The sequence below is a fragment of the Oryctolagus cuniculus genome, chromosome 17 (assembly GCF_051225735.1).
Source record: "Oryctolagus cuniculus isolate XC-2025 breed Fujian yellow rabbit chromosome 17, ASM5122573v1, whole genome shotgun sequence".
In the NCBI taxonomy this organism is placed as follows: Eukaryota; Metazoa; Chordata; class Mammalia; order Lagomorpha; family Leporidae; genus Oryctolagus; species Oryctolagus cuniculus.
This window is the reverse complement of record NC_142883.1, coordinates 13,805,812-13,833,080: the sequence shown is the minus strand read 5'-3', so window position 1 is coordinate 13,833,080 and position 27,269 is coordinate 13,805,812. Positions and strand designations below refer to the sequence as shown.

The following is a 27,269-nucleotide window of genomic DNA, read 5'->3' as shown; positions in this document are numbered from 1 at the left end:
GTTTTTATAGTGATTTATATATTTTAAATGTAGTCTAAAGTCAGGACGAAGTTATACATTTGCCCACGCTTCTGTTAAACAGAAGGGATTATGTTTCTGTCAATTTAAGCAAATTAAGACTTCAGCATACATGTGAAGGCAATATGTGTTCAGTATGAACCAGAGGTATTTCTTTCCATTAAGCAATTAGAGATTAACCATACAGACACAAATGGTGCCACCGTACAGAGTAATACATTGTAACATCAGGCTCCTGAAACCCAGCACTGCAGAGAAGGGCCCTGACCACCACTAGGTTAGGACTAGTGACTGATCCTCCAGAATTCAGAGAAAAATTCTTCCCTGTCAGGCCAACCTTCCATTTCAGAACAGAAACGAGCAGAAAGGCCGGCCTCCACAACGGCCAGGTCATTCAAGTTCAAGTATTGGTACACAGTAACTTTTCCAGTGGGAAAGAAGTTACCTGCAGGACAGTCAAGGACACATTTTGGGACCGCTCTCAATGAAGAAAGCAGAAAAGTGCAGAGCAATCCTACAAATCCATGAATTGTAATGCAGAGTTCCTTGATTCCCTGCAGGATTCTGCAAATCCTTCATTGCAGGCCCTGCAGAGAAATTGTACTTTTCAGCTGTCTCTATGGAATGTGTCACGGAGTGATGATACTTTATTTAAAATCAAACGATGAGACATAATACACTTGGTCTAACAAACTGAGACTGGTCCACCGTCTTAGTCAATCAATTCCTTTACAGTAAAGCACTTATTTACTTTGTTTGGACTTTTCTGACATTAGCTGGTTGAAAAAGAAAGGCAATAAAAATGTATGATTTTTAACTTAAAGAAATTTGAAACATATTAAAAGACACATAGAAAAAAGCATAAAGAGAAATGAAATCTGCTTAGCAATAGTAACTTCAGGATCCTAGCAAAATCTGGCTGCAACTAAGATCAACCCTGATGACCAAGCCTGTTCCCAGAACTCCATGTTTTCACTGTTTAGGTTCCATCCTTCTTGATTTTAACGGTGAAAAGATAGAGACAGACATGAAAAAAGGACAAAGCAAGGTCAAATGTGTGAAATGTGATATAGCAGATAAAGTACCAGAACGGCATTTAGGAAACTAGGAACTATTTCTAATTCTGTCCCTCTGTAGCTAGAGGCAAACTGTTGTACATATATAAAGGATAAGAATTTGTAAGAACCCTTCCCAACATAAACTGTGTGATTTTACAACTGCTGACACTATGAACTTATGACTCATTCCCAGACCTAAGTGCCCAGAAAGTTTTTAAATAGGACTATTTCTGGGTTTCAGAAAAGTCCTAAGAAATCTGAGAGACTACCTTTTCTTACAAATAACAGAAAACTCTGAAAACAAATGTTCATCATGCAAATAAATCATATTAGGAAGACTTCCAAATCATGATGAAATTTAGACATGTTTTCATATGTTTTATGTTTTTATGAATTGCCTTACAGAAATGGAAATAAAATGTAAAACATTCCAGAAAGTCGGTGATTATCCAATTCTATGGCTGTTCTGTTCCCAAAGGAAACACGACAGTAACTTGGAAAGCTAAATCACAAAAGCAGCCATGACTGATATATCCCTTTTGTCTTATGAAATTGAATTTCACTTTAAGTGATTCCCTTAAATTTTAAGTCTTTAAATATTTTTCCCTAAGTAAGCACCTTCAGCACCTACCAGCTGGCTGGTCGAGTTTGAAGTTTTCTCTATCTTATTTCCATTACTAACTTGGGCATTAAGAACACGCTTCCCTGTCTTATCTCTATAACCTCATCTATTTAAATGAGATACTTTTGTGAGAGAATTCTTTCCAACTTTTCTCCCTCCCCCAAATACATTTTCGAGCACATACCTCCAAGTGATACCAAAGGTTGGTCTAGGAGAAGGGTATGGCCAAATATCCAAGGCAGGTTTTGCATTGTAATTAAAATAAGGGACTTCTCGGATTCCTCCTTTTCTGGCCAACTTTTTTAAGTCATCATTAGGCAAAACAAATATGCTCTTCTTGCTGCTCTTGGTAACAAACTTTCTATAGGATGGCAGAGCTGTACCTGAACGCGTCTTCTTGGGTCTTGAAAATTTCATCAGTTTCACTTTGTCTCTTGTGGAGTACTCTTTGCTCACAGTCATGGACGTCACCAGTGTGCCTCCTGCAGTGGTCAGGGAGTCTGTCACTGTCGTGGTGACCACAGTTTTGCTCTGCTCCTTTACAGAGATGATGTCCACGCTGCTGCCTGTGGAGGGTGTGGAAAGCTTTGTCACAGTTGTCGTCGTGGTCGTGACAGTGGACTTGGCACAATTCTCTGTGGAAGAGACCACAGTTTGCTTATCGCCTTTTGCTACTTGAATGACAGTTTTTGATTCTGTGGCCACTGTGGATGTCATCGTGGTCACTTCTGTGATGACGGTTTTTCTTTGAGAGTCTCCATTGACGTTTCCATCAACAAAGTCATTACTGAGATTAGATTCCTCTCCAGAAGTCATGGGTGATGGAGTAGCCTTCTTAACTTCGGAGGTTTCAACTTCCATATCTTCCATCTGATTTGCTGAAGTATTTTCTGAGTAAGATGGTGGAGGTGTGGCAGTCTGCGTACTGTCACATTCTTTGGTTGACGGCAGGGTCCCCAAGCTTTCTTGGTAGTTACCTTCAGCATCAGAAGAACTTGGCGACCGTGATTTTGTTTCTGAGTTGATTTTTTCATTAAAATCTTCCATGATGACATCACCATTAATGAATGGCTTTACAGCAGATTCTTTAACAGTCAAAGACTTAATGTCATTTTCAGGGATTGTTTTATTTATATTATTAACCTTTGGTTCAACATTACCACTCACTAGTTTGCTCTCAGAGAGATCTTTCAAACATTCACTTTTCAAATGCACTTTTGCTTTATCTTTTCCATTTATCTGAAGAGCGCCTGCCTTCTGTCCTTTCTTTTCAGACTCTCTGTTTTCATTATTCTTTTTGTCAGTGGTGTTTTTGAGATTTAGTTGATCAATATATTTATTAACTGGTCTCTCCTCTAACTTTTTCTGCTGACTTGTTTTTTTACCATTAGCTTCAGTGACCTTATCCTGCAGCCTGTCATCACCGTTTCCAGGGGACTTACCAGAAACAAACTGACACTGCAATGGCTCCAAGCCTTCCACACCTTGTTCTTGAGTTCTGAACTGTTCAGAAATACCTTCTTTGCTATTCTGAACAACCATGTCTTCCTCAATGCTATCCTGAACAGACATAGTATCAGAACTATTTTCCAAAGTGCTACTACATTCCGAGTCACAGCCCAACTTTCCTTCCAAGTCCACGGCTTTTGTGCTTCTGGGCGCTGAGGGAAGTAAACCGCTCTTGGAAGGAGAAACGGCGTCATTATCCTCCTGCATGAGAGCTTTTTTGTTCTTACAAACCAAGGTACCAACGTAATTTGCACTGACTAATTTAGCGTCATCAATGAAAAAACCACTTCCTTTGGTTTTGATCTTACTGGGTTCCTGCCCCTTACTGGCAGCTTCCGGGAGACTCTCGTCTATGTCATTTTCAACAGAATTCTGTTTCTGACAGTCTGTCCCTGGGCTCTGTATGGAGACATCAGCTAACGCTTGCTCTTTTGGGTAAAGTTTGTTTGTGGTGTGACCAGGATCACCAGTTTCAAGGACCGAGGAATCACTTTCTGAACATCCCTGAGTCAAGTCCTCAGATTTCTCATTACTTGCATGGGGGCTTTGCTCCTGCCTAACCAAGTCACTCTGACACCCTTCTTTTGTTGTTGTTACTGGTGATTCAGAAAGACTTTTCAAAGAACTTGTAGGCGATTTCCCCACACTTTTAATTCCACCCTCCAACTTCATTTTTTCAAGGCGCTGTTTTTCTTCCAGTGTAAATTGTTTAATTCTCCTTTCAAGAAGTCCGTCGAGTTTAGATGACTTTGCTTTCTTTTTGTAACTAGTCCTTAGATGAAAACCCTCACTGACATTGACCACATCTACTGGAGAACTTTCCTGACAATTTACATGGGATTCTGTTTTCACATCATCATCTATTTCCATTGGTTCTTCCTTGAAGGATTTATTATGGTCAGAATCTAAAAGTTCTTTTACATCTGCGAAACAAAGACATTTACATAAATGCAAATTTTACTCTGAAATGAGGAACTCATGAGAACGTCTTAATTTTTAAAAATACCTACTTTTATAATACTCTATTATTAGTATTTAAAAATAATAGAATGCAACAAAATTAAAAATTACTTACATTGTGGCAGGCTACTGCAAATACCAGCACCTTCACATTAGACTTTGTATAGCATTTTACAGCATGTACCTCTAGGTACATGCATTTTCTAGCTTATAAAGTATCTACAAAAACATGTTTTACAACAGACAATGTAAAGTCCTGAAAACATTAAGCATCGAGTTACCATATGATCAAGTAATTCCACTCCTGGGCAGAGATCCAAGCTAGGTGGAAACATGTGAATACAAAGAAACCTGCACCCAAACGCTCACAGCAGCATAATTCACAAGAGCCAGAAGGCAGGAAGAGCCTGCTGTCCACCAGCCGGTCAGCGGGTAAACACGAAGTGGGAAATCCCTATCAAGGAGTACTATTTGGAAATAAAACAGACTGAAGTCCTGACACCTACTACACATGGATGCCGTGTGGAAAACAACAGGCCACGGGAAAGACACTAGTCACAGAGGGCCACATATGCTGCGATTCCACTCATTTGTAATGTCCCAAATAGATAAATGGAGAGACAGAAAATGGATAGGTGGACTGGGAGCATCTGAGAGGGGCTGGGAAGTAACTAATGTGCTACGAGGCTTCCTTTCAAAGTGATAAAGATGCTTTACAATCAAATGTGGCAATGGCTGAACAATTCTGTGAATATGCTAAAAACCACTGAACTTACACAGTTTGAGTGTACTGTCTGATCTAAATTATGCTTCAAAAAACTGCTACTAAAGAAAGACAATGTTACACTTGGCCTCCTAGTTAAGGTCCAACGTAAGGAAAGACAACACAGGCAATGTCTTTTCTGGGGAGTGAACCTGATCCAGGGCATTCTTAGGATGCCCAGGCCACCCTCCCCGGGCTCCCTTACCTTGGTCCTTCTCGGCACTCCTGGAGACGTCCATCTCACTCTGGGCTGCTCCTTGTGCAGAGTCTGAATCTTTCACCTCACCTTTCGCAGAATCAGGTTCTGTTTTTATTTTTTTGGGACTCCGTGGACTTTTCCTTTTATCTGACTCATCCATATTTTCATCCATACTATTATTGGCTAAAAGGAACCACGTATATGGCAATTACAGGTACTTCCAATATCAGCAATCTGCTTTATTTTAAAATATGTAATTTGATAGAAACAATCAAGTATTTCCCAGCCTATAATATTTTATTGTTTTTCATTAAAAAAGAAGAAAAGCTAAAGGTTCTACAGGACTACATACCTATAACAAAGTTGCTCCAACAGAGCTTATATAGCCCTATCTACAAGCTGCAAGAATCCCAATACGTAAAGTAGACAACTATTAAACATTTGAGTTTTTCCCCCATTAAAGGTCTACCTGACATAAAAGATATCATATGTATTCTTTATTAGAGCTTAAAAATCAATGCAGAATAAAAATGCCTACTTTTAGAGTGACATTAGACAGCAGAGATAAGGCACACAGTCAGCAGCCACCCAAATCTGACACTGTTCTTCTGACACCAAGATAAGAGTTCTCTGAGGGACGGGCACTGTGGCGCAGTAGGTTAAGCCTCCACCTGTGGAGCTGGCATCCCATACGGGCGCTGATTTATGTCCTGGCTGCTCCTCTTCCAATCCAGCTTTCTCCTTATGGCCTGGAAAAACAGTGGAGGATGGCCCAGGTGTTTGGGCCCCTCCATCCACGTGGGAGCCCCAGAAGAAGCTCCTGGCTCCTGGCTTCAGTCTGGCCCAGCCCTGGCCACTGAGGCCATTTGGGGAGTGAACCAGTGGATGGAAAACCTTTCTCTCTGTCTCTCCCTTTCTCTGTCTACAACTCTGCCTCTCAAATAAATAAAATCTTAAAAAAAAAAAAAAAAGTTCCCTGAACTAAATTTCTGTTTTTTAGCACATCTGTGCCTTCAGTACACGATCTAAGTTAACCATTATTATAGAGACTGATGGGTCTGACATTAGCTGGTGGTTGCTGTGACCTTCTAAGCCTGGAGCCCTGGACAATGTAACTCGCATTGGTGCTTTCTTCCCTTTGTCTCCCTGAAAGGCTCAAGAAAGGCCAATCTGGCCCCTGAACAGACCAGGATCCAGCATTTGAGTAGCAGAAAAGCCTATGCTAAGGAAAGTTGCTATAAAATAAATCTGAAAAAGCATAAGTAATCTGTATATTAATAATCTGGATTTTATTTCACAGGTGAAACTAGATTAGATACAATTAAATAAAAAACACTCTGTATAAGTCTAAATGCTAAATGGGTAATTGGAGCAACAAAATGTTAATAAAAGAACTTGCGATGATCCTTTGGAATTTGCTATAATCTATATTTAACATGAGTATAATTAGATAATGACAAGATTGAGTAATGAGCACGGCACTGAGCATCTACTGCATCTAAGACAGTCACAGGCCCCTTTACAAACCTCCAACTCCAGGCTTAGCAGAACCATTCACAATTTGGCAACATCAGTTAGGAAGGCAAGTGCAAGTACCCTCATCATGTCCTAAACAAGTCTAAACGTGTCAAAGAAAGAGCATATCAGGGGGCTGGCTCTGTGGCATAACAGGTTATGCCCTGGCCTGCAGTGCTGGCATCCTATATGGGCGCCAATTTGAGTTCCTGCTGTTCCACTTCAGATCCAGCTCTTTGCTATGGCCTGGGAAAGCAGTGGAAGATGGCCCAACTCCTTGGGTCCTTGCGCCATGTGAGAAATCTGATAGAAGCTCCTGGTTCCTGGCTTTGGATTGGCGCAGCTCCAGCCGTTGTGGCCAACTAGGGAGTGAACCAGCAGATACAAGATCTCTCTGCCTCTCCTTCTCTCTCTGTAACTGACTTTCAAATTAATAAATAAAAATAAAAAAGAACACATCACAGTATAAATTTGCAGTTTATATTGCATAGCTAAGAGAACTGCTACTGAAAATCATTTAGATGACCAAGGAGAGATACCCGGTAGAGAGCAGAAAGGGTGACAGAAGCCAGGACACATGGGTTTTGGCCAGGGTTCTTTATTCTTCACATGTGTGAACTTTAGTATGTCCCACAGCATCTCCAAGAAATAATTTGCTCATTTAACAAGATGTGAAAATGGATAGTGTCTTTTTTTTTTTTTTTTTTTTGACAGGCAGACAGTGAGAAGAGACAGACAGAGAGAAAGGTCCTCCTTCTGTTGGTTCACCCCCCAAATGGGCACTACGGCTGGTGCGCTGCTCCAATCTGAAGCCAGGAGCCAGGTGCTTCCTCCTGGTCTCCCATGCAGGTGCAGGGCCCAAGCACTTGGGCCATTCTCCACTGCACTCCCTGGCCACAGCAGAGAGCTGGACTGGAAGAGGAGCAACCGGGACAGAATCCGATGCCCCGACCGGGAGTAGAACCTGGTGTGCTGGCGCTGCATGCGGAGGATTAGCCTAGTGAGCCGCGGCGCCGGCCTGGATAGTCTCTTAAGAAGGCACTTCACCACCAGAGTTCTGTGATTCTAAATACTGAAGTTTGTTAGCCAACAGATTAACAGCTCATTTATGTGACAGTCTTATGGATGCCCAGTATCAACTCCTTTCTGGTTTTGTTATGTACAATAATACTGAGGTATCAATAACATTGACTTTTTAAGAAGTTGACTAATATTAACTTAAAATTCTGAAAACACTACAATCAAACAGCTGAGATCTTTTTAACAAGTCCTATATTTTTTAAACTGAAATTGTAGATACTCAAATCTTAAGTAACAAAATTAAAAAAAAAATTTTAGTTTGATATGTTTGGAAGTCAGAGAGAAAAAGACAGAGCTCTCCAATATACTAGCTCATTTCCTCCATGCTCACAATAGCCAGAGCTGGGGGCTAGGCCAAAACCATGAGCCTGGAACTCAACCGACGTGTTCAAGTGGTAGCAGGGACTCAAGTTCTGCAGCCAACACCTGCCGCCTCCCAGGGCATTACAGAAAGCTGGAGAGGGAAGGAGTTGGGACTTAAACCCAAGCACTCTGATTCAGGATGTGGACAACTTAACCACTGAGCCAAAACAACTGCCCCAATATAATTTTTTAAATATTTGGAGTTCATAATTAAACTGTATTAGCAATTTTGCATATACTATTAAACATTTCGAAAATATGCTTTTCCCCAAATATGGCCAATATACTATAATTTATTAAAAAATACAAATCATAAATGGTTATGCAGAAAATAATTATTACTAATTAAAATATTAAATGTTTTAAGACTTTTATAATAAATAGTAAGTTTACTAAAATAATTTAGGTACTTACTTCCTTCTACTGACTTTCTGTAATTCACATTGGTATTGCCTGGCAGTTTAGGAACAAACCTATACACATGAGTTTTACTAATCCAGCTCCAACCACCATATCCTGTCACTCTGTATTCTTCTCCTTTTTGCTTCCAAACCTGGCATAAACGAAAATACTTTGATTAAATCAGAGGAATGATAGTGCTTTTGAGGTGGTGTGGTTTTAAACATTTTTACTAACAAGACTGAGTCAGGCAAACTAAAAGTTTTTGTTAAGAATCAAAGATTTACAAAAGAACTTACTACTTTTTTCTAATAAATAAATTTTAGCATAATTTTACAGTTTTATTACAATTTCAACAAATGGTCGCATAACCCTCCTATAGTCAATAAAGATAAACTTATCCCTATAAAGTTGCCAGAATATGTATTTTGTCTCAACTTGTTTAATTAAAATATTGTGCCAAAAGTAAAACAAAATATTAAGCATTCAAAGTTATGGAAAAAATGGTTAACACTATTTTAAAAGATTAGAGTAAAAATTACCTGATGTTTAACTGGAAATGTGTATTTTACCCATGTGGCCTGCTGCATTGTTTCTTCCTCTTCTTGTTTTTTCTCCTTTTTTTTGACTTTTTCCTTTTCTTCTCTTTCAATTGATGTCATCCTGTGCAATCTAAGTACACATGAATAGAGACAAAGAAAATTACACTTAACTTTGAAAAATAAACAAGAGAGGCAGCATTTTAAAATTAGGTGAGAGTCTGAAGGCTGGTTGGTTATAATCTCATAATCCGGACAAAAGAAAATAAAAAACAAAGGGGGCAAAAATATATCTGCTCCCCCACAAAGCAGTACTTATGATTTATTCCTGAACTATTTCGTGCCTACCCTAAAATTTTTGGACTGCTATATTACATAGCCCATTATGTATTTACACAAAAGGTACTGACAGTACACACTACAGTTTTTCATCAATGAATAACTGTACTAGAAGGCCCTTGCAAATCACTCATGTGATTTAATCAAAATATTTGCATTTATGCCAGGTTTGGAAACAAAAAGGAGAAGAATACAGAGTAACAGGATATGGTGGTTGGAGCTGGATTAGTAAAACTCATGTGTATAGGTTTGTTCCTACACTGCCAGGCAATACCAATGTGAATTTCAGAAAGTCAGTAGAAGCAAGTAAGTAACTGAATAATTTCAGTAATTAAGTATTTATTATAAAAGTCTTAAAATATTTCAATTTTAAAGAATTTAAAAACATATCACTGCATGAACATATTACAAAAACTAGTTCCGTATTAAAAAGACATAGAATTTTCCCTCCCCAAAAAACAAAGACTCAACAAATCACATAACTTTTATCAATCAATATTTTAAATTTATTTATTTACTTGAAAGGCAAAGCAAGGGACACAGAGAGACATCTTCCACCTGCTGATTCACTCCTCAAACAGCTGCAACAGCCAGGACTTGGCCAGCAGAAATGAGGTATCAGGAACTCCATCCGGATCTATCAACCAGTATTTCTGAATCTCACTAGCACTGGGGAATTTAGGCCTGCATGGAGTACACTAACAGAACCCAAGCTTCCTATATCCACACACAACTGGGCCCAGAGGCTGCCCCACTGGAGTGAGAAGGCTGAGAAAGGAAGGTCCACACTGATCTCCAACATCACTTGTTTCTCAGGCAGGAAAACAGGTATCCCGACATCCACCACTAACAGGCAGGCCTACGCTGAGCTCCACGTTTATGTAATGAGTTTCATGAGTAGGACTTTCTGTCATAAACAGACATGCACCAACACCTACACAGCAGCTTCTGTCTCTGAGCTTTCTAGAGACAGAACTGCTTTTATCAAACCCTAAGCAGATGTAGCCAACTTCTCACACATAACTATGCAGAAAGAACAGAGGACTGTTAACGTGGGGTAGTGGTGCTAGAAAGATGTGGGATGGGATTTAATTCTCTGTATCTCCATTCCTCCCAACAGAAACCGTCCTTTCTCCATCGAGCCCCTCCCCTATCTTTTAAGATGCTTTGTCCCTATGAACATAGGATCCTTGAACTAAATCTCTGCCCAGCTAAGCATTCATGTCTGTTAACCATACACTAGCAGTACAGCAAATTCTCAACAAGACTCCTCGTTTCTCATAAACTGATGGAGGAGGGGGAAGGGAGTAGATTTTCCCTGGGATTTACTGACTCAAATACCATCCATTCACCATTACTCATGGAACTAGGCAGTGGGGCAAGCTCAGCAAGGTGGAGAGCTGACAGTCCCCGCTCTTCCAGTATGCAGGGAGCAACTGCGCCAGGACCAAGCAGCATTTCTCATAGTACTGGTGGGCCTGGCTTCCATACATCTCCAGAAGGCCAGGGCTGGCTCAGCAACTGAGCTATCTTTACTGACACTCGTGCAGGGACACTCTGGGAGCTCAGAGCTGGACAGGGGCCTAGTTTGTGCTCCTAGTGTTCATGGGGCAAGCAGGCTCTTTCTCATCACCAAATACAGCTTAGCTTCGCTGAGAATGCCATGCCTTGAGGTGGCATTATGGCTCACCTGTGACCCTTGCTATCTTAGAGTAAGATTCTATTCTCATGGCCACCAAGAAAACCCTTAGGGGAGAGGTAGTGACACAGATCAACTGACAGTCAGCTAAAATGGACTGAGCTGTAACTCTACTCACATTCTCTGTGCCGGGCTTAGGGTCCTTTTGTGTTTGCTTTATTACCCTCAGAGTTGCAATAAGCCACATATTATGTCTTTCTTGGGAAGCTCGGGGAGTACCCCTCCAGATTCCCCGCTGGTGGGACAGCTGAGTCTACAAGTTCATACATTTTTTGTGCTGACACACGGCAGCAAACTGCTCTCCATGACCGTGCACCTCCCACTACCATCATTTATAAAGCCACCTTGCTATCCCTTACCATCCCTGGAGCAGAGTTAGTATCAAACCTCCAAAGGCACAGCCCAGCTGAGAGGTAAGAAGTACTACCCAATTGTGCTTTAATTATGAGAGACGTAATTATTGTTTATGTCTACTGGCCTTTCACATTTACTTTTCTGCAAAATGCCTGTTCAAATCCTTTGTCTTGTTTGTATTGGACAATTAGTCCTTTTCATTTATAAAAGGTCTTTGTCAATTAAGGAAATTTTCCATTTGTGGTACAAATATTTTTCCTCAGTTTGTCATCTGTCTTTTGATTATAATAGTATTTTTCCACTCAGAATTTTAAATACATGTATCCACTTTTCTCCTCTATGGCATCTGGGTTTTATATCTGTTTAAAAAGAAAGTATCACAACAAAAACATAAATTAATTCATGCTTTCTTACTGAAGTTTCTTTTTTTGTTTTTAATCTTCATCAATGTAAATATTTTTGCTAAGGCATGGGTTTAAGTACACCCTCCTCAAACATCAGGGGCAATGCTCCCAAAGCTAAATTCCCGTATCTTTAAGTTGGTTTTTGGATTCTCTTTCCTCGTCCACCACTGAAATGCAAACTGCATAAGTGAGTGCTTTTACAAAGCTCTAATGCAGTGGTGACAGGGAACATTTTTGTTTTCTTCCTTCTGAATGGAAACTGGAATTCTTCATGGGTATCACCAAAAAACACTGTCTTCAAAACACATCTTCACCAAAAAATAAACAAACAAGACTCCACATATTCCTATTTAACTTTTATTTAAAAATGTAAAAAATAACAAACTTTGACAAATACCTTCTTGGCATCTAATGAGATGATCAAAGTTTCCTTTCTTTGACTTCTTAAAATAGCATGGTTTTAATAATCTCCTATTATTGAACAAGTCTTCCATGCCTAGGGTGAAGCCAATTTAGCCATGATTTATTATATTTTAATTTATTCCTGAATATATTTGCTAAAATTTTACTTAAGATTTCTTGTATACACATCTATTTGTTATCAATTATTAATCAATGATAAATATTAATAAAGGAGACTGGGCTATAATATTCTATTTGTTGAGTTCTACTTTCAAGTTTATACTAATAAAGATGATAATCTGTAAGATTTCCTTCTTTTTCTATTCTGGTAAAAGATTCAATAAAATTCTGGTTCGTAAAGCTTGACAAAGCACTTACTTACAAAATCATCTGGTTCTGCCCATCTGCTACCAACAGGTGCCATGATACAACCAGCAGTGTATTCCCTGGGTACGAGGACGGCCTGAGCCCTTCTGGGAATGACTGAGATCAGTGTGGCCTTTCTTTCCCAACGTACATCCTCTAGTCAAGTAGAACCCTGTGGGCCATTTCTATGTAGATGCGGGAAGCCTGAATACAAGTTGGGCATCCCTAAATCAAATATCTGAAATGTTTCAAAATTTGAACTTTGTAGAGAACCAACATGATGCCGCAAGTGGAAAATTCCACACAGGACCTCATGTGGCAGCTCACTATCAAAACATAGGTACTCTAAGAATATTGTATAAAATCATATTCAGGCTAATTATATAAAGCGTGCAAAAAACATAACCAATTCCTGTATTCAGACCTGGGTCCCTTCCCCAGGATATATCACTATGCATATGGAAACATTCTAAAACCTGGAAAAACTTGAAATCCCACACACTTCTAGTCCCACACATTTCAGATAAACACTCAACTTGTACTACACTACTGAACCCTCTGAAGTCTTTAAAAAGAAACCTGTGCTGGTGACAGAGAATCAGAAATACTGGTTAATATGTTCCCCTTTTTAATCTTGATTTTAGTTATTTGTGTTTTCCTGCCTTTTTACCCCTTGATAATCTTATCAGAGGTTTATAAATACTAATGATGACTACAGTAGTTTTCTATTTCGTCAAGTCTACTCTTGTCTTTCACATTTCCTTTCACTGGCTGACTCCTTGAGATGTACACCCAGCTAATTTACAACCTTTCTTTTCTAATATAAATATAAATGCTCTAATATAAATACCAATTTTCTCTAGGAGCTCTTCTGCATCCCACAAATTTCAACCAAGTAGTATTTCCATAAACATCCAGATCAGAATGTTTTTCTAGTTTCCATTATTATTATTTCTCTCTAACCAGGTGTGACACATTTGTGTTTCTTGAGTTTGAAATATATAGCCCTTGCATTTCCTTAAACTTTCACCATAAATGTCAATATCCCTAAGGCGCCAATGGTGTCGGCATTCCATGTGGGCAGCAGTTCAAGTCCCAGCTGCTCCACTTTAGATCCAGCACACCGCTGATGTGCCTGGGAAAGCAGTAGAAGACGGCCCAAGTGTTGGAGACCTGGATGAATCTCCTGGCTTCTGCGTGGGCCAGCCTCAGACAATACGGTCATTTGGGGAGTCAACTGGCAATGGAAGATCTCTGTTTCTCCCTCTCTGCCTTTCAAGTAAATAAATATATCTTTAAAAAAACAAAAACAAAAACAAACAACACAAAGTCTATATCCCGAAACAACACAAGGAGGCTTCAAAAGTTTCATGAAAAGATGTAATTAAAAGATTACAGGAGTTGGTGTTGTGGAGTCACTGCCTACAAGCCAGCATGCAATATGAGCTCTGGTTCAGGTCCTGGCTGCTCCACTCCAATTCAGTTCCCTGCTAATGTGCCTGGGAAGTGCTTGGGGCTCTGCTCCCGTGTGGGAGACCTGGAAAAATCTCCCGGCTTCTGGCTTCAGACTGGCCCAGCCATTTGGGGAGTAGCAGCCATCTGGGGAGTGAACCAGTGACTGGAAGATTCTCTATCTACCTTTCTCTAACTCTGCCTTTCAAATAAATAAAATAAATCTTAAAAAGTTATTTGTGGGGCTGGCTTAGTGACACAGCAGATAAAGCCGCCACTTGAAGCACTGGCATCCCATATGGATGCTGGTTCAAGACCCAGCTGCTCCACTTCTGATCCAGCTCTCTGTGGTGGCCTGGGAGAGCAACAGAAGATGGCCCAAATCCTTGCGCCCCTACACCCACATGTGAGACCCGGAAGAAGGTCCTGGCTCTGGCTTCAGATCGGCCCAGCTCCGGCCATTGCGGCCATTTGGGGAGTGAACCAGTGGATGCAAGAGTTCTCTCTCTCTCTCTGCCTGTTAACTCTGTCTTTCAAATAAACCAATAAAAAAAAAGTTATATGCATTTTTCATGAACTTTCAGAAGCCCCTGATATTGCAGCATTTCATTAGCACACAAACTTTTAAGCTTTATGCAAATGTTATCATACGAAGTCCATTTTGAGTGATGAATCATTTTTACTCTATTGTACGTACATTCATCAGATTCAATCTCACTGACACTTGTTCTTCTCGTTTGATTTTCATTGCTGTATAGGGTAATATTGCAATTAAAACCCATCTAATTATGGACAGTTAGGGATGGATTCCCAATGTTTCTACTACGGAATATTATAAAGAGGCTTCTTCTATATGTTTTCTTATATATACATGAAAGAGTTTCTTCATGGTATTAGGTAAGAGTAGAATTGCATTTTTAACTTTACCAAACTGTTCTCTTAGTTACAACAACCATTACACAATTGCTCTGTGATAAGAAATTGGCAGAGTCCTCCTCCTGTTAGGAGACATCTTTCTCAATACTCAGTCTGACAACCCGATGGATATGGAACAATGGACCCTGGCTTTAACATGCTTTTCCTAAGTTCCAAGGAAAACTGAAATCTTTTAGGTTTTTTTTTTTTTTTTTTTTTGGACAGGCAGAGTGGACAGTGAGAGAGAGAGACAGAGAGAAAGGTCTTCCTTTGCCATTGGTTCACCCTCCAATGGCTGCCGCGCCCGGCACACTGCGCTGATCCAATGGCAGGAGCCAGGTGCTTCTCCTGGTCTCCCATGGGGTGCAGGGCCCAAGCACCTGGGCCATCCTCCACTGCACTCTCGGGCCACAGCAGAGAGCTGGCCTAGAAGAGGGGCAACCGGGACAGAATCCGGCGCCCGACCGGGACTAGAACCCGGTGTGCCGGCGCCGCAAGGTGGAGGATTAGCCTAGTGAGCCGCGGCACCGGCTTGGCTATTTCTATTACCTCTTATTTGAGCTATGTTCATATCTTTTGTCTGTCTAATAAATGGCTTTATTTTTTGCCTTATATAAAACTGTAGGCGCTCTTAAGTATTTTGTGAATATTAATCCTTCGGATAACAGTATAAAAACCAATAAAAATACCTTCATCCAGTTCATGATTCAGTCTTTTATGATGACTCATCATTATAAGATTCAAAAATAACAGAAACCAATCTACTGTTTACTGATACATATGTGATGAAACTTACACAGCAAAAAGAACAGCATAACAGAAACTTAAAAATTGTGGTTATCTCATGGAAGATTCATGGTAACGTGAGTAAAAACCCGCCAAAATAACGGTAAAGTTCTTCACGCTGAAGTTGGGTAGTAAATTCACAGGCGCTAAATTTATTATCCCCACTGCCGCTTACATACTACACACAATTTTACGAATGTACAACTTGTTTAACATGAAAAAGGAAGTCACCCATATAGGCGCAGCCCACGTACACCCACATGAGACTGCCACGTGCTAATCAGTGGGAGACACGCTGCCTGCCTTACGCACCTCCCAGGACATACTGTACGCATCAGGAAGGAAAGGAAACAATCAAGAGAGAGAGAAAAGGTGAGAAGTATGGAAGGAGGAGGGGGACACCAGGGACGAAAGGCAAGGAAGTAACAGGCAAAGGGTCGGGGAAAGGAGGAAGGGAGGGAGGGAGAAGAGGAAGGAGGGAGGGAGGGAAAGAGGGAGTAGAGAAGGGAGGGAGGAAGAGAGGGAGTAGAGAAGGGAGGGAGGGAGGGAGTAGAGAAGGGAGGGAGGGAGGGAGTAGAGGAGGGAGGGAAGGAGGGAACTTCAATCCAGAGCCTTAGATTACTCCCTGTATTTACCCTGTAGCTTCTACTTGGAGAGACAGAAAGAGATAATCCATGCACTGGTTCACTGTCCAAATGCCTGCAACACCTGGGGATGGGCTGAAGCGAACAGCCAGAAACTAAATTTGGGTATCCCACAGGAGTAGCAAGGACCCAAGCACTTGAGCCATCACCTGCTACCTTCCGGAATGTGCACTGGCAAGAAGCTGGAATCAGGAATAGAGTTGGAATTTGAACCCAGAAACTCCCATACAAGATGTGGCCGTTCCAACCACCAGTGCTACCTAGGCCAAACACCTGCCCAGCAATTTGGAATTTTAAAGTTCTGTTTTTCACATTTAGGATTTATTCTACATTGAATTGACATTTTTATGGGCTGTGAAAAAGGCAGCACAACTTCCCACACAATGAGTAACTAACAACCCTTTGCCTTTTATTGAATAGCTTGTCCTCTGTGATGCCACTGTTGTCACATATCACAGCTCTGGAATCCTTATTCTCTAACACTGGTCTATTTGTTTCTCTTTGCATCTGTACCAGAATATCATTACAGATTATTTTTTAATTATTAATTTTCATTTTACTTGGAGACATACCACACACACCCCTCCCATCCGATGGTTCACTCGACAAATGTCCACAGCCTGGGGCCGGCATTGCGGCTTAATGAGCTAAACTGCCGCCTGCAATGCCTGCATCCCATATGGGCGCCGGTTCAAGTCCCATATGCTCCATTTCTGATCCAGCTCCTTGCTAAAGTACCTGGGAAAGCAGTGTAAGATGGTCCAAGTCCTTGGGCCCCTGCACCAATAAGGGAGACCCAAATGAAATTCCTGGCTTCTGACTTCAGCCTGGCCCAGCCCTGGCTGTTGTGGTCATTTGGGGAGTAAATCAGTGGATGGGAAATCTCTCTTCACATATCTCCCTCTCTCTGTAACTCTGCCTTTCAAATAAATAAAATAAACATTTAAAAAAAAAAAAAAAGTCCACAGCTCACAACAGCCAAGGTGGGGCCAGGCCCAAGTCAGAAGCCTGGAACTCAATTCAAGTCTCTCATGTGGGTGACAGGTACCCCACTACTTGAGTCATCTGCCTCCCAAGGTGCATGTTAGCCGGACTCTGGAATTAAAAGTGGAGTTCAGGGGGCCAGCCCTGTGGCGCAGCAGGTTAACACCCTGGCCTGAAGCGCCAGCATCCCTTATGGGCGCCAGTTCAAGACCCATCTGTCCATTTCCCATCCAGCTCTCTGCTGTGGCCTGGGAAAGCAGTAGAAGATGGCCCAAGGCCATCCCAGCATGGGAGACCAGGAAGAAGCTCCTGGCTCCTGGCTTCAAATCAGTGCAGCTCCGGCCGTTGTGGTCAACTGGGGAGTGAACCATTGGATGGAAGACCTCTTTCTCTCTCTCTGCCTCTCCTCTGTGTAACTCTTTCAAATAAATAAATAAATAAATCTTAAAAAAAAAAAAAAAAAAAAGTGGAGCTTGGACTCAAACCCAGGCACTCTGATACTGTATGCAGATGTCCCAAGTGCCAAATGGAGTCTTAATCACTAGTTCAAATGCCAGCCCCAACTTTATTCTTTCTTTTTTTGAAGAAGTCCATTCCATTTGTGGAAGCTTCTACTGATAGTAATAATATTCAAAATGGCAAGAAAAAAAGTCAACAAGATTTTTGTGTGGAAAACAGCAAAGAAGACAAGTAAAAGAAAACTGGTTAGTAGGAATAAATTTACTTTTTCTTCTTAGAAAATATTTATTCATTTAAAAGAAAGAATGACAGAGACACAGAGAGAGATTTCCCACTCCACAAGTGCTGCAACAGGCAGGGCTGGGCCAGGCTGATGCCAGGAGCAGGAGCTCCATCTGGGTCTCCCCTGTTGGTGGAGGCAATGCAAGTACTTGGGCCATCATGTGTTGCCTTCTAGGTACATGAGCAGGAAGCTGGATAGGAAACAGAGGTGGAACTTGACCCCAGGTACTCCAGTATGGGAAATGGGCATCTCAAGTGGTGGCTTAACCTGTTGTATCACAATGCCTATCCCTAGATTTACTTTGCTTAAAAATATTTTTATTGTAAAGTAAAACATGCACAAAGCAGCACAAAATACATTTACATTTTAAAAATTACAAGATTATACTTGTGATTTGGGCCCTGTAGGAAGGCAGGGAGGGTACAATGATTTGCTTTGTATTCTTGAGTAGCTGCATTTTTTAAAAAAAAATATTTTTACTTATTTATTTGAAAGTTAAGAGTTAGAGAGAGAGAGGAGGAGAGACAGAGATCTTCCATCTGTTGGTTCACTCCCCATATGGCCACAACAGCCAGGGAAGTCTCCCAGGTGGGTACAGGGGCCCAAGGACTGGGACCTTCCTCCACTGCTTTCTCAGGCCATAGCAGAGAGCTAGATCAGAAGTGGAGCAGCTGGACTTGAACCAGCGCTCATATGGGATGCCGGTGTCACAGGTGGCAGCTTTACCCACCATGCCACACTGCCAACCCCAAATATTTTTTTACCATAGGCTCATACTCCTTAGCTTTATAACAACTTTTTATTTTTTAAAAAAGATCTATTTATTTCAAAAGCAGAGTGAGAGAGAGAGAGAAGGGAGGTCTTCCATGTGCTGATTCATTCCCTAAATACCCACAAAAGCCAGTGCTGGGTCAAGCCAAAGACAGAAGCCAGGAAGCCCATCTGGGCCTTCTGCATGGGTGGCAGGAAAGCAAGTACTTAAGACATCATCTGCTGCTTCTCAGGTACATTCGCAGGGTGGGAGCAGAAGCATGGAGTAGCTGAGACCCTGATACATTTGCAAGTGTCCCAAGTCGAGGCATAACTAACTGCACCACAACAATCTGTCCCATAATAACTTTTTATTTTATATACTAATAAAATAATCAGGGATTAAAAATAGATTTGTTGCGGATTTTATCTTTTTTTATCATCTGCTTAAGTCAAGTTCTGGATCTAAGCAGCTGAATGACCCTCAGACAGACACTCAACCCTAAAAAGAGGACGTAAGTTACACCACTGGCACCGCATCTGAAATATTCTAGAACTATTCTAGAACACACACTCAAAGACCGTGAGTGTGCTTCCAATTCAATACAATGCTTTTTACTTTATAAAGTACTTTTAATTTTCATATGGCTTTGTTTCTGATCTTCATTTATGTGTCAGAGATAAGATGTAACGTTCACTCACATTTACATCTTACAAAGGAGGGCTAGGACACACGAAGAAGGAAGTCTCACAGGGTCTCTTATACACATCAACCTTCATAACTGACCGGCTAGTATTTGAAAAGACCAAGCCCACAATGCATCATTCGCAAGCCTCAGAACTCACTCACCTGGTATGCCCTAAAGACTCCCGCCATATTGGTAGCATTACAACAGGTTTAACTGCACACTCCAAAATGGCTAATGCCAGTGCAAACTCTCTGGGTTTGCTACACATCTGAACTGCCTTGATCCAATTTGCCCTATATTTCAGAAGAAAAGAAAAAAATTATTTCATTTGGATGATCTTAAATTGAAAGCATCACAGGTATAATTCATGATGACTCAACTAATTATTTGTGTTTCTAGGTTTCTCAGAAACAAGTATCTACTGGAGGTTTCATTCTCACAGAATCGGATTTCAACTACCACATGGGATTCCAGGGGACACTTAGTTTTCCAACTCCTTAAACCTTTCAACAGTATTCTGGGACTCTATATGGTCTCCACTTGACTTCAGGAAAAAAGACTGTGTCCTGAAAATCTTCCACACAGTAGTGCTGCCTCTAACTTAATAGTATACTCGAGCTCCTGGCTTCCTCCCTGTTTGCTGACTGAACTGAGTTCACTTATTTTATTGGTAGTGACATTTTAAAGTGGACACCCACAATAATTTTATAAATAGTTAGAATACTTCTAGCAGTAAATTAACATAGTTTGCTTTACCTGTGTGAAGCCCAGTTGGGGTGAAGAAAGGAAGAAGGGATGTTGTTTTCTAACTGGGTGATAGTCAATCTCAGGGTAGATATGGTGAGGACTTTGGACCCATGGACAGAGCCATTCCACTTGAACTCTCCTGCTGGAGTCAGACAGAACTTATGTGCAAGATGCCTTCTCTTGTCATGATCTTCTCTGTGCTGGTGTTTATTCAAAGCAAACGAATTGGTGGAGTACTGATTGTGGTAGACGCGATACTTCCCTTCTTGACCCAGTTTAAAATAATTGTTGATATTTCCTTTCATGACCACTTCTTTTTTGGTGCTCAACCGAGAAATTTCTCCTTGAGAGTTAACTACAAGTACCTGACCAGGAAAATAAAATGACTCCATTATTCAAGCCAAAGATGTAAATTCTGCCTGATCAACTGTCTTTCCATATTTGTAAGTAATAATTCCAAGTAAGTTACTGCTTACAAATAAACAAGATGATTAAAAATAATTAAAACCAAGCACCTATTATATATTAGTTACTAAGTACTTTCATGAGCCTCAAAATTACAAACAGAACTCCATGTGTAGAATTATTCACCTTTAACTCTATGACATTTGAAACATAACACAGGGAATTAGGAGGCATTACATGCACTATTTCCCCAAAATACCTTTTTTCTTTCCTGTTACTTTTATCTCCCAGGTTTAGTACAGAAGTCCATGGATTCTTTAAAATCATGTTTTCAAACAGCAATCCCAACCTTTGAGTGACTATGAAATCAACAGCGGGGTCTTACTCAGCTTTAAAAAAACCAATGTGTTGGACTAGAAAATACCAAAATGTTTCCCACATAATGAAGCCAAAATACTATTTGAGGAAGCTTTTAAATATATGAACTGGGTTGCTATGAAAAAAAAAATGTGCATCTTAACAAGGGTAGGAGCCAAAAAAAAGGTTGAAACTATTGCCCCCCCCCTTTTTTGGTGGGGAGGGGGCCAAGGTAGCCAGGTTTTAGTTGAGGACAAGGCATCCATCAGGACGGAAGGGACAAACAGAGTATGACTGCCCAGTCACTCAGACTGGAGGAAAGCGAGGTTACATGGTTAGGGCCAGGCGGGTGCCTCGGCGGACAGCTGAGAGAGCTGAGCACGCGCCTCTGTTTAGACTGGCTGGGGCTTCTGAGGGAAGGGTCCAGTTCGTTCCCGCCGTTTCTCTCCTCCAGGAAAAACGGTTTGCTGAGTGTAAGTTAGGAAAATTTCTCCCCAGGAAAACCACTGCTTTAAAGCAACTGACTGGCTACTGTTAGGAAAAGCACACTGTAGTAAGTGATGTTGCGGTGCAGTGAGCCAAGCCACTGCTTGGGATGCACGTAATCCCTACCAGAGAACCTGGGATCAAGTCCTTTCTCCATTTCTGATCCAGCTTCCAGCCAGCAAGTCTGAGAGGCAGATGATGACCCAAGAACTTGGGCCCTTGCTACCCATGTGGCAGACCCAGCTGGTGTTCCTGGCTCCTGGCTTCGGCCAGACCCAGCCTCAGCTATTACAGGCATTTGGCAAGTCAACCAGCAGATGAAAGATATCTCTCTCTCCATATCTACCGCTCACTCTGTCACTCTTTCAAATAAATAAAAACATACTTTTTAAAAAAGAAAAATACAGTGTATATTCTTATGTGATCTACCCTGCAATAATCCCCACGTCTGGGAGACCGCTGCAGACAATGACATGTCATCATGGCCAGCAGGAGATGAGTACTGGTTTTGATTCCATTCTCACCATCAGAGCAGGGATGCTGTACTCTGCTATCCTTTAGCTGCTGATTCACCCAGTGTGATCATAGCTAGAACTGATCAGTAAATCATCTACAGCTCCAATGAAACCCACAAACAGCTTACTCTTTACCACATGTGAAAACAGTGTTAAGAAGGTATATGCCATAGGTGGGTATTGAGCACAGTGGGTTAAGCCACCACTTGGGACACCTGCATCCCTTATCAGACCACTGATTCAAGTCCCCACTGCTCTGCTTCCAGTCCAACTTCTTGCTAATGCATCCTGGGAGGCAACAGAATAGCCCAGGTGACTGGAGCCCTGGAGATCTGGGTGGAATTTCAGGTTCCTGACTTCAGCCTGTCCCAACCCTGATTGTCGCAGACATTTGGAGAGTGAACCATGGATGGAAGATCTCTCTCTATCTCTGTCTGGCTGTCTGTCACTCTGCCGTCCAAGTACAAGAAAACACGTAAGTATTTTAAGAAGAAGTAGGTACACACTCATTTATAACACTTCTTGGCATGCTTAGAAGTTTGAGTAATTATGCTATGAGATTATAAGCCTCACACCTTTCTTATTGTTACCCACTACTTTTGGAAAGAGAAAAAATACAATTTAAAAGTACAACAACACTTCCTGGTGCTAATTTAAGGCAAACTAATTAAAATTATTTCACGTTCCAGAGACTTTTTTCTGAAAGAACACACCTCTTTGCCCTCCTTAAATAATTTATTTGCCTCATGAGCTGCGGCTGCCACCTGCTGGCTCTTCAGCTGACTAAGCTTGCTATCTGGGTTCCGCAATCTGGTGATGATGCGAGTTGAGCCAGATGCTCCTCTTCCAGCTCCAGGAGACTCACTGAGCTCCCCGTTAGACTTCTCCAATTTGAAGTCACCTATTATCAAATGAAAAAGCCACAAAGGAATTGCTGACAGTAAGTAATTACAACAACAGCTTATTTATGCAAAACTCATTATCTCATGTATATCTAAGATCCAAAAAGCAAACAGATAAAGTCCTTGAACAGCCAGAGGAAAGATCATTACTTCTTAAATGCTTTACTTACAGACAATACAACAGAACTTCAGTGTGAGTCATTTACTATTTTAAAGAAAATTCTACTGCACTGTGTTATTTCAAAGCTTATCTATTAGAAAACAGGAGGGCTGCTACAGATTTACAAGTAACAAACATAATAAGTACATTCTAATGAGATGTTGTTTTAAACATTCGGTGAGGATTTCTGCACAAAAAGGATATAATTAATTTTAGAAAGATTCCTACTGATATTCCATTTAAAATATCTAATAGTTTTGACTTTATAAACACAAATGCCGACTGAATGCTCCCCTTCGGAATCTAGTATTTATCTACATAAGCTTTTTAATGCAAAAGTCAACTACTTAAATAAAAAATTTTCACAATAATTTCACATTTTCACAGTAACGTAATTTTTTAAAGTGATAGATTGACCAGTCCAGCGGCCATTTCCCCCTTATATACCCATGTCGTCACTTTTGCTGAAAATCTCCACACACTGTAAAACTACTGCTATCACTGTCCTATTGAACAGACCGTTGAACAAGATCTGATTTTTCTCTTTTAATTTAAAGCTTGAAAAAATTTGCACAACACTGGCAAATGAGGACAGAATTTACCATACTATATATGATAAAGATGGCATTTTAAGTAAGTAAAGAAAAACAGAGATGTATTTTGAAGAAAACTGTAAGAGTGAAGATAACTGGTAACCGTCTGCTCCTTCATCTGTTCCAACTCCAAGCCCTTCTCTGCTCTGGGAATTTGCTTTCCCTCCACTGTCATCAGATGATGCTGCAAATCAAGGACCTTGCTCTGCGGGTGAGGATCAGCATCCAGAGCTCGTCAGACAGAGTGTGTCTCCACTACAGAGTATACAGCTACTCCAATCTTTTGAATCTGGAGACACAGAATGGGTTTTGGGTTTTTTCGTATCATTGAGTAGGAAAGCTAAGAAATCAGGGGTTGGCTACTTTTACTCTCGCAACATGGAGAAAACGGTCAATAATGGGGAATAATAAACCCATCACAGAGAAGAAACAATGAGGGGGGCCCTGAGAGGGAGACTGGGAGAACTTCAATTGCCTTCCTGGATCTAGCAACACATCTGAGGCTGTCACCAGCTCTGGATTTCTCAATTATATGAGCCAACAAAATTCCTTTCTGGTTTTAAACAAGTCTGATGGATTTCTGTCAAAACTATTTAGTTCCAAATAACCCAGTAGAGTATTTTAAGATTTTGACTCCTAACTGTGGCAGTGACGACATCAAGACGGAGTAGAAGAGGCCCGTGTCATGACGAAACAGATTAAACCCCGCCTGTGACACCAGCATCCCATGCAGGTGCAGGTTCAAGTCCTGGCTGCTCCTCCTCTGACTCAGCTCCCCGCTAATGTTCCTGGGAAAGCAGAAGAAGATGGCCCAAGTGCTTAGACCCTGCCACCCACATGAGAGACCCAGATGGGGTGGTTCCAGGCTCCTGTCCCGGGCCTGGCCAGCCCTGGCCATTTGGACCATTTGGGAGAGGGAACCAGTGGACAGTCATGTGCGCTCTCTCGCACTCACTCTCTCTAATTCTCTCTTTCAAACAAATAAATGCATCTTTAAAAAAAAGGGAGGGGGGCGGACAGCATTGTAGCGTGGAGAGTAAAGCCATGGCCTGCAATGCTGGCATCCCATATGGGTGCCAATTTGAGTCCTGGCTTCTTTGCTTCCAGTCCAGCTCCTTGCAAATGGCCTGAGAAAGCAGCAGAGGATGGCCCAAGTTCATGGGCCCCTGCTACCCACATGGGAGGCCCAGAAGGAACTCCAGGCTCCTGGCTTCAGCCTGGCCCAGCCCTGGCCATTGTGGCCATCTGGGGAGTGAACCAGCAGGTGGAAGTTCTCTCTGTTTCTCCTTCTCTCTCTGTAACTAACTTTCAAGTAAAATAAATATTCAAAATAAAATTTTTTAAAGAAGCTTCTCAGTTTAGAGCACAATGCGATACTTCTCAGACTCAATCCTCTATTTACTAGATTTAGTGCAAACAAGGAAAAGGAGAAAACTCATCCCCAAGGCTAAGACCTGAATGAGAAAAGGAACAAGGCTGACATTACTGAACCCCCTACCCCAAAGCCATGTTCCTCCTATGAGAAAGGAGTAGTCACTGCAAAGCCTGGGAGCACAGGACAGATCTGCTCTCACCCAGCCTCTGCAGCTCATTTAGTAACACTGGGATGCAGAAGCATAGATATAGTGTTCAGTCAAGGCCAAGGGCTACTGGCCCACTCAGCAGACGAACTAAGGAAGCAAAGTGACCTTCAGAGACTCTCACATGTTACTGAGCATAAGGTACTGGGCTAGGTGCCTACGAGTCTGTAAAGGGTATGCTATTGCCAGAAAGAACTCCATCCTTCCAAATTGGGAAGTACGATTGCTCAATCCCACAGTAGTACACAGCAAGCCATCCCAAATAAATAGCAGAGGCCGTTCCCAACAGCGTGGCCTCCAGAAGAGGAATCTTCTCAAATCCTTCTCACTTCGCAACCACAGTCCTCCTCCCAGATTTATCAAGGAATACTCTCCTTTATCAGGACATTGAGTGTTTCAGATAGCTAAATTAACTATGTGGCAATGGGCTGGCGCTGTGGCACAGTAGGTTAATCCTCTGCCTGCATCTCATATGGGCACCGGTTCTAATTTCGGCTGCCCCTTTTCCCATCTAGCCATCTGGTGATGGCCTGGGAAAGCAGTGGAAGATGGCCCAAGTGCTTGGGCCCCTGCACCCAGTGGGAGACCTGGAAGAAGTCTCTGGCTCCTGGCTTCGGATTGGCCCAGCTCCAGCAGTTGCGGCTATTTGGGGCATGAACTGGCAGATGAAAGACCTCTGTCACTCCTCACTGTCTGTAACTCTATCTCTCAAATAAATAAAGTAAAAATAATAATAAAAATCTGGCTCGTGGATTATGAGATCAAGATAAGCTATATCCAGACCTGTCAAAATTAACACACAACAATTTCTAGATACAATTTCTAGACATAATTATGGGAGAGAAGTTTTCAGAAGCCTTCAGCTGTGGGTAGTTTCTGTGCTGACAGCAGAGGCATTTCTAAGTTGTTATATATGGAGCAAATGAATAAACAGGTATGTACCAAGCTCCCAGAGGATGACATTGTGGATGTTTACTGCAGTCTAATTTTTTAGCACCTTTCTTTGGAAAATCATTCCTATCCAACTCTAATCCCATACTTTTGCTGGAGCCATCGACCATAACACCTCACCTGCCCTGGCCACAGTGGTGGGAACATTATGATCCAAGATGGGCCACTCAAATTCTTTCCTTAAGGACTTTTGAATTGGAGAAGGTGGTGCCTGTCTTTGGATCACAGAACTTGCAAAGATAAGAACACAACTGTTGGTGCCATCTTCCCTGCCACTTGGAAAAAGCCTGTCTGTATTAGGAGGGAGTGAAGTTAACACACAAACATATGTAGATCCAAAAACGGAGGGAGACAAAGAGGAAGACAAAGAATTTTGATACCTGAGGGTCCAGTTATGCCTCCTGATGGCCTGAACTTCCTAGTTATATGAGCTAATTAAATTCCCTCTTCTCCTAAACTACTTTAAGCTAGTTTGGTCATTTGCCATTAGCATCACTTGCAATTGAAAAAGCCCTAATTTAGTTGATTTCCACATTATGCCATACACAAGATTATACTCCAGAATGAGTAAAGATGAAGTTACAGAAGTTATGAGAAATTCCTGTAATATGTATGTCCATTCATGGGATAGGTGTGGTATCCCTTAGCAAAACATAAAACCCATGGGAAACCTAAAGAAGAGAACTGGTAAATTTAACTATTAAAAATGTAAAGATTTCTGTATGACAAGTCAAAACCAAATAATTACAATATAGATATATATGCAAAATCAAAGATTAATAACCATAATACATAAAGCATTCTGAAAATTAAGGAAAAACATCAAACTTCAATACTGGAAAATGAGAGGATATGAATAATTGATTCACAGAATGTGTAACAAACACAACAAACAACCCCATTAGTGAACAGGAATATGCACATTTTTTAATGAAATATTTTTCTTTACTGGCAAAAATATAAAAGGATTAATAATGCTGAATTTAAGTGAGAGAATATGAAATAGGTATGCACATAAATTA

At 41.2% G+C, this 27,269-nt stretch overlaps 1 protein-coding gene across 43 annotated transcripts in view; it reads right to left on the bottom strand.

Moving 5' to 3' along the window:
* Nucleotides 1–27,269, bottom strand: part of BPTF (bromodomain PHD finger transcription factor) — a 132,233-nt gene that overhangs the window by 43,601 nt on the left and 61,363 nt on the right. For 40 of the 43 annotated variants that reach the window (XR_016223513.1, XR_016223508.1, XR_016223507.1 and 37 more), the window contains 7 exons: nucleotides 22,775–22,962; nucleotides 20,308–20,663; nucleotides 19,713–19,844; nucleotides 9,029–9,158; nucleotides 8,502–8,640; nucleotides 5,136–5,312; nucleotides 1,883–4,130 (listed from right to left, as the gene is read on the bottom strand). Coding sequence is in view for 33 of the 43 variants with exons in the window: in XM_070060434.2 (XP_069916535.2) it covers nucleotides 1,883–4,130; nucleotides 5,136–5,312; nucleotides 8,502–8,640; nucleotides 9,029–9,158; nucleotides 19,713–19,844; nucleotides 20,308–20,663; nucleotides 22,775–22,962 (3,370 nt within the window). In the remaining 10 variants the exon portion in view is untranslated. Of the gene's footprint in view, nucleotides 1–463; nucleotides 606–1,882; nucleotides 4,131–5,135; nucleotides 5,313–8,501; nucleotides 8,641–9,028; nucleotides 9,159–12,218; nucleotides 12,313–19,712; nucleotides 19,845–20,307; nucleotides 20,664–22,774; nucleotides 22,963–27,269 lie in introns of those variants that run through there. The other 3 variants (XR_016223515.1, XR_016223516.1, XM_089316787.1) reach the window with 2 other exon arrangements.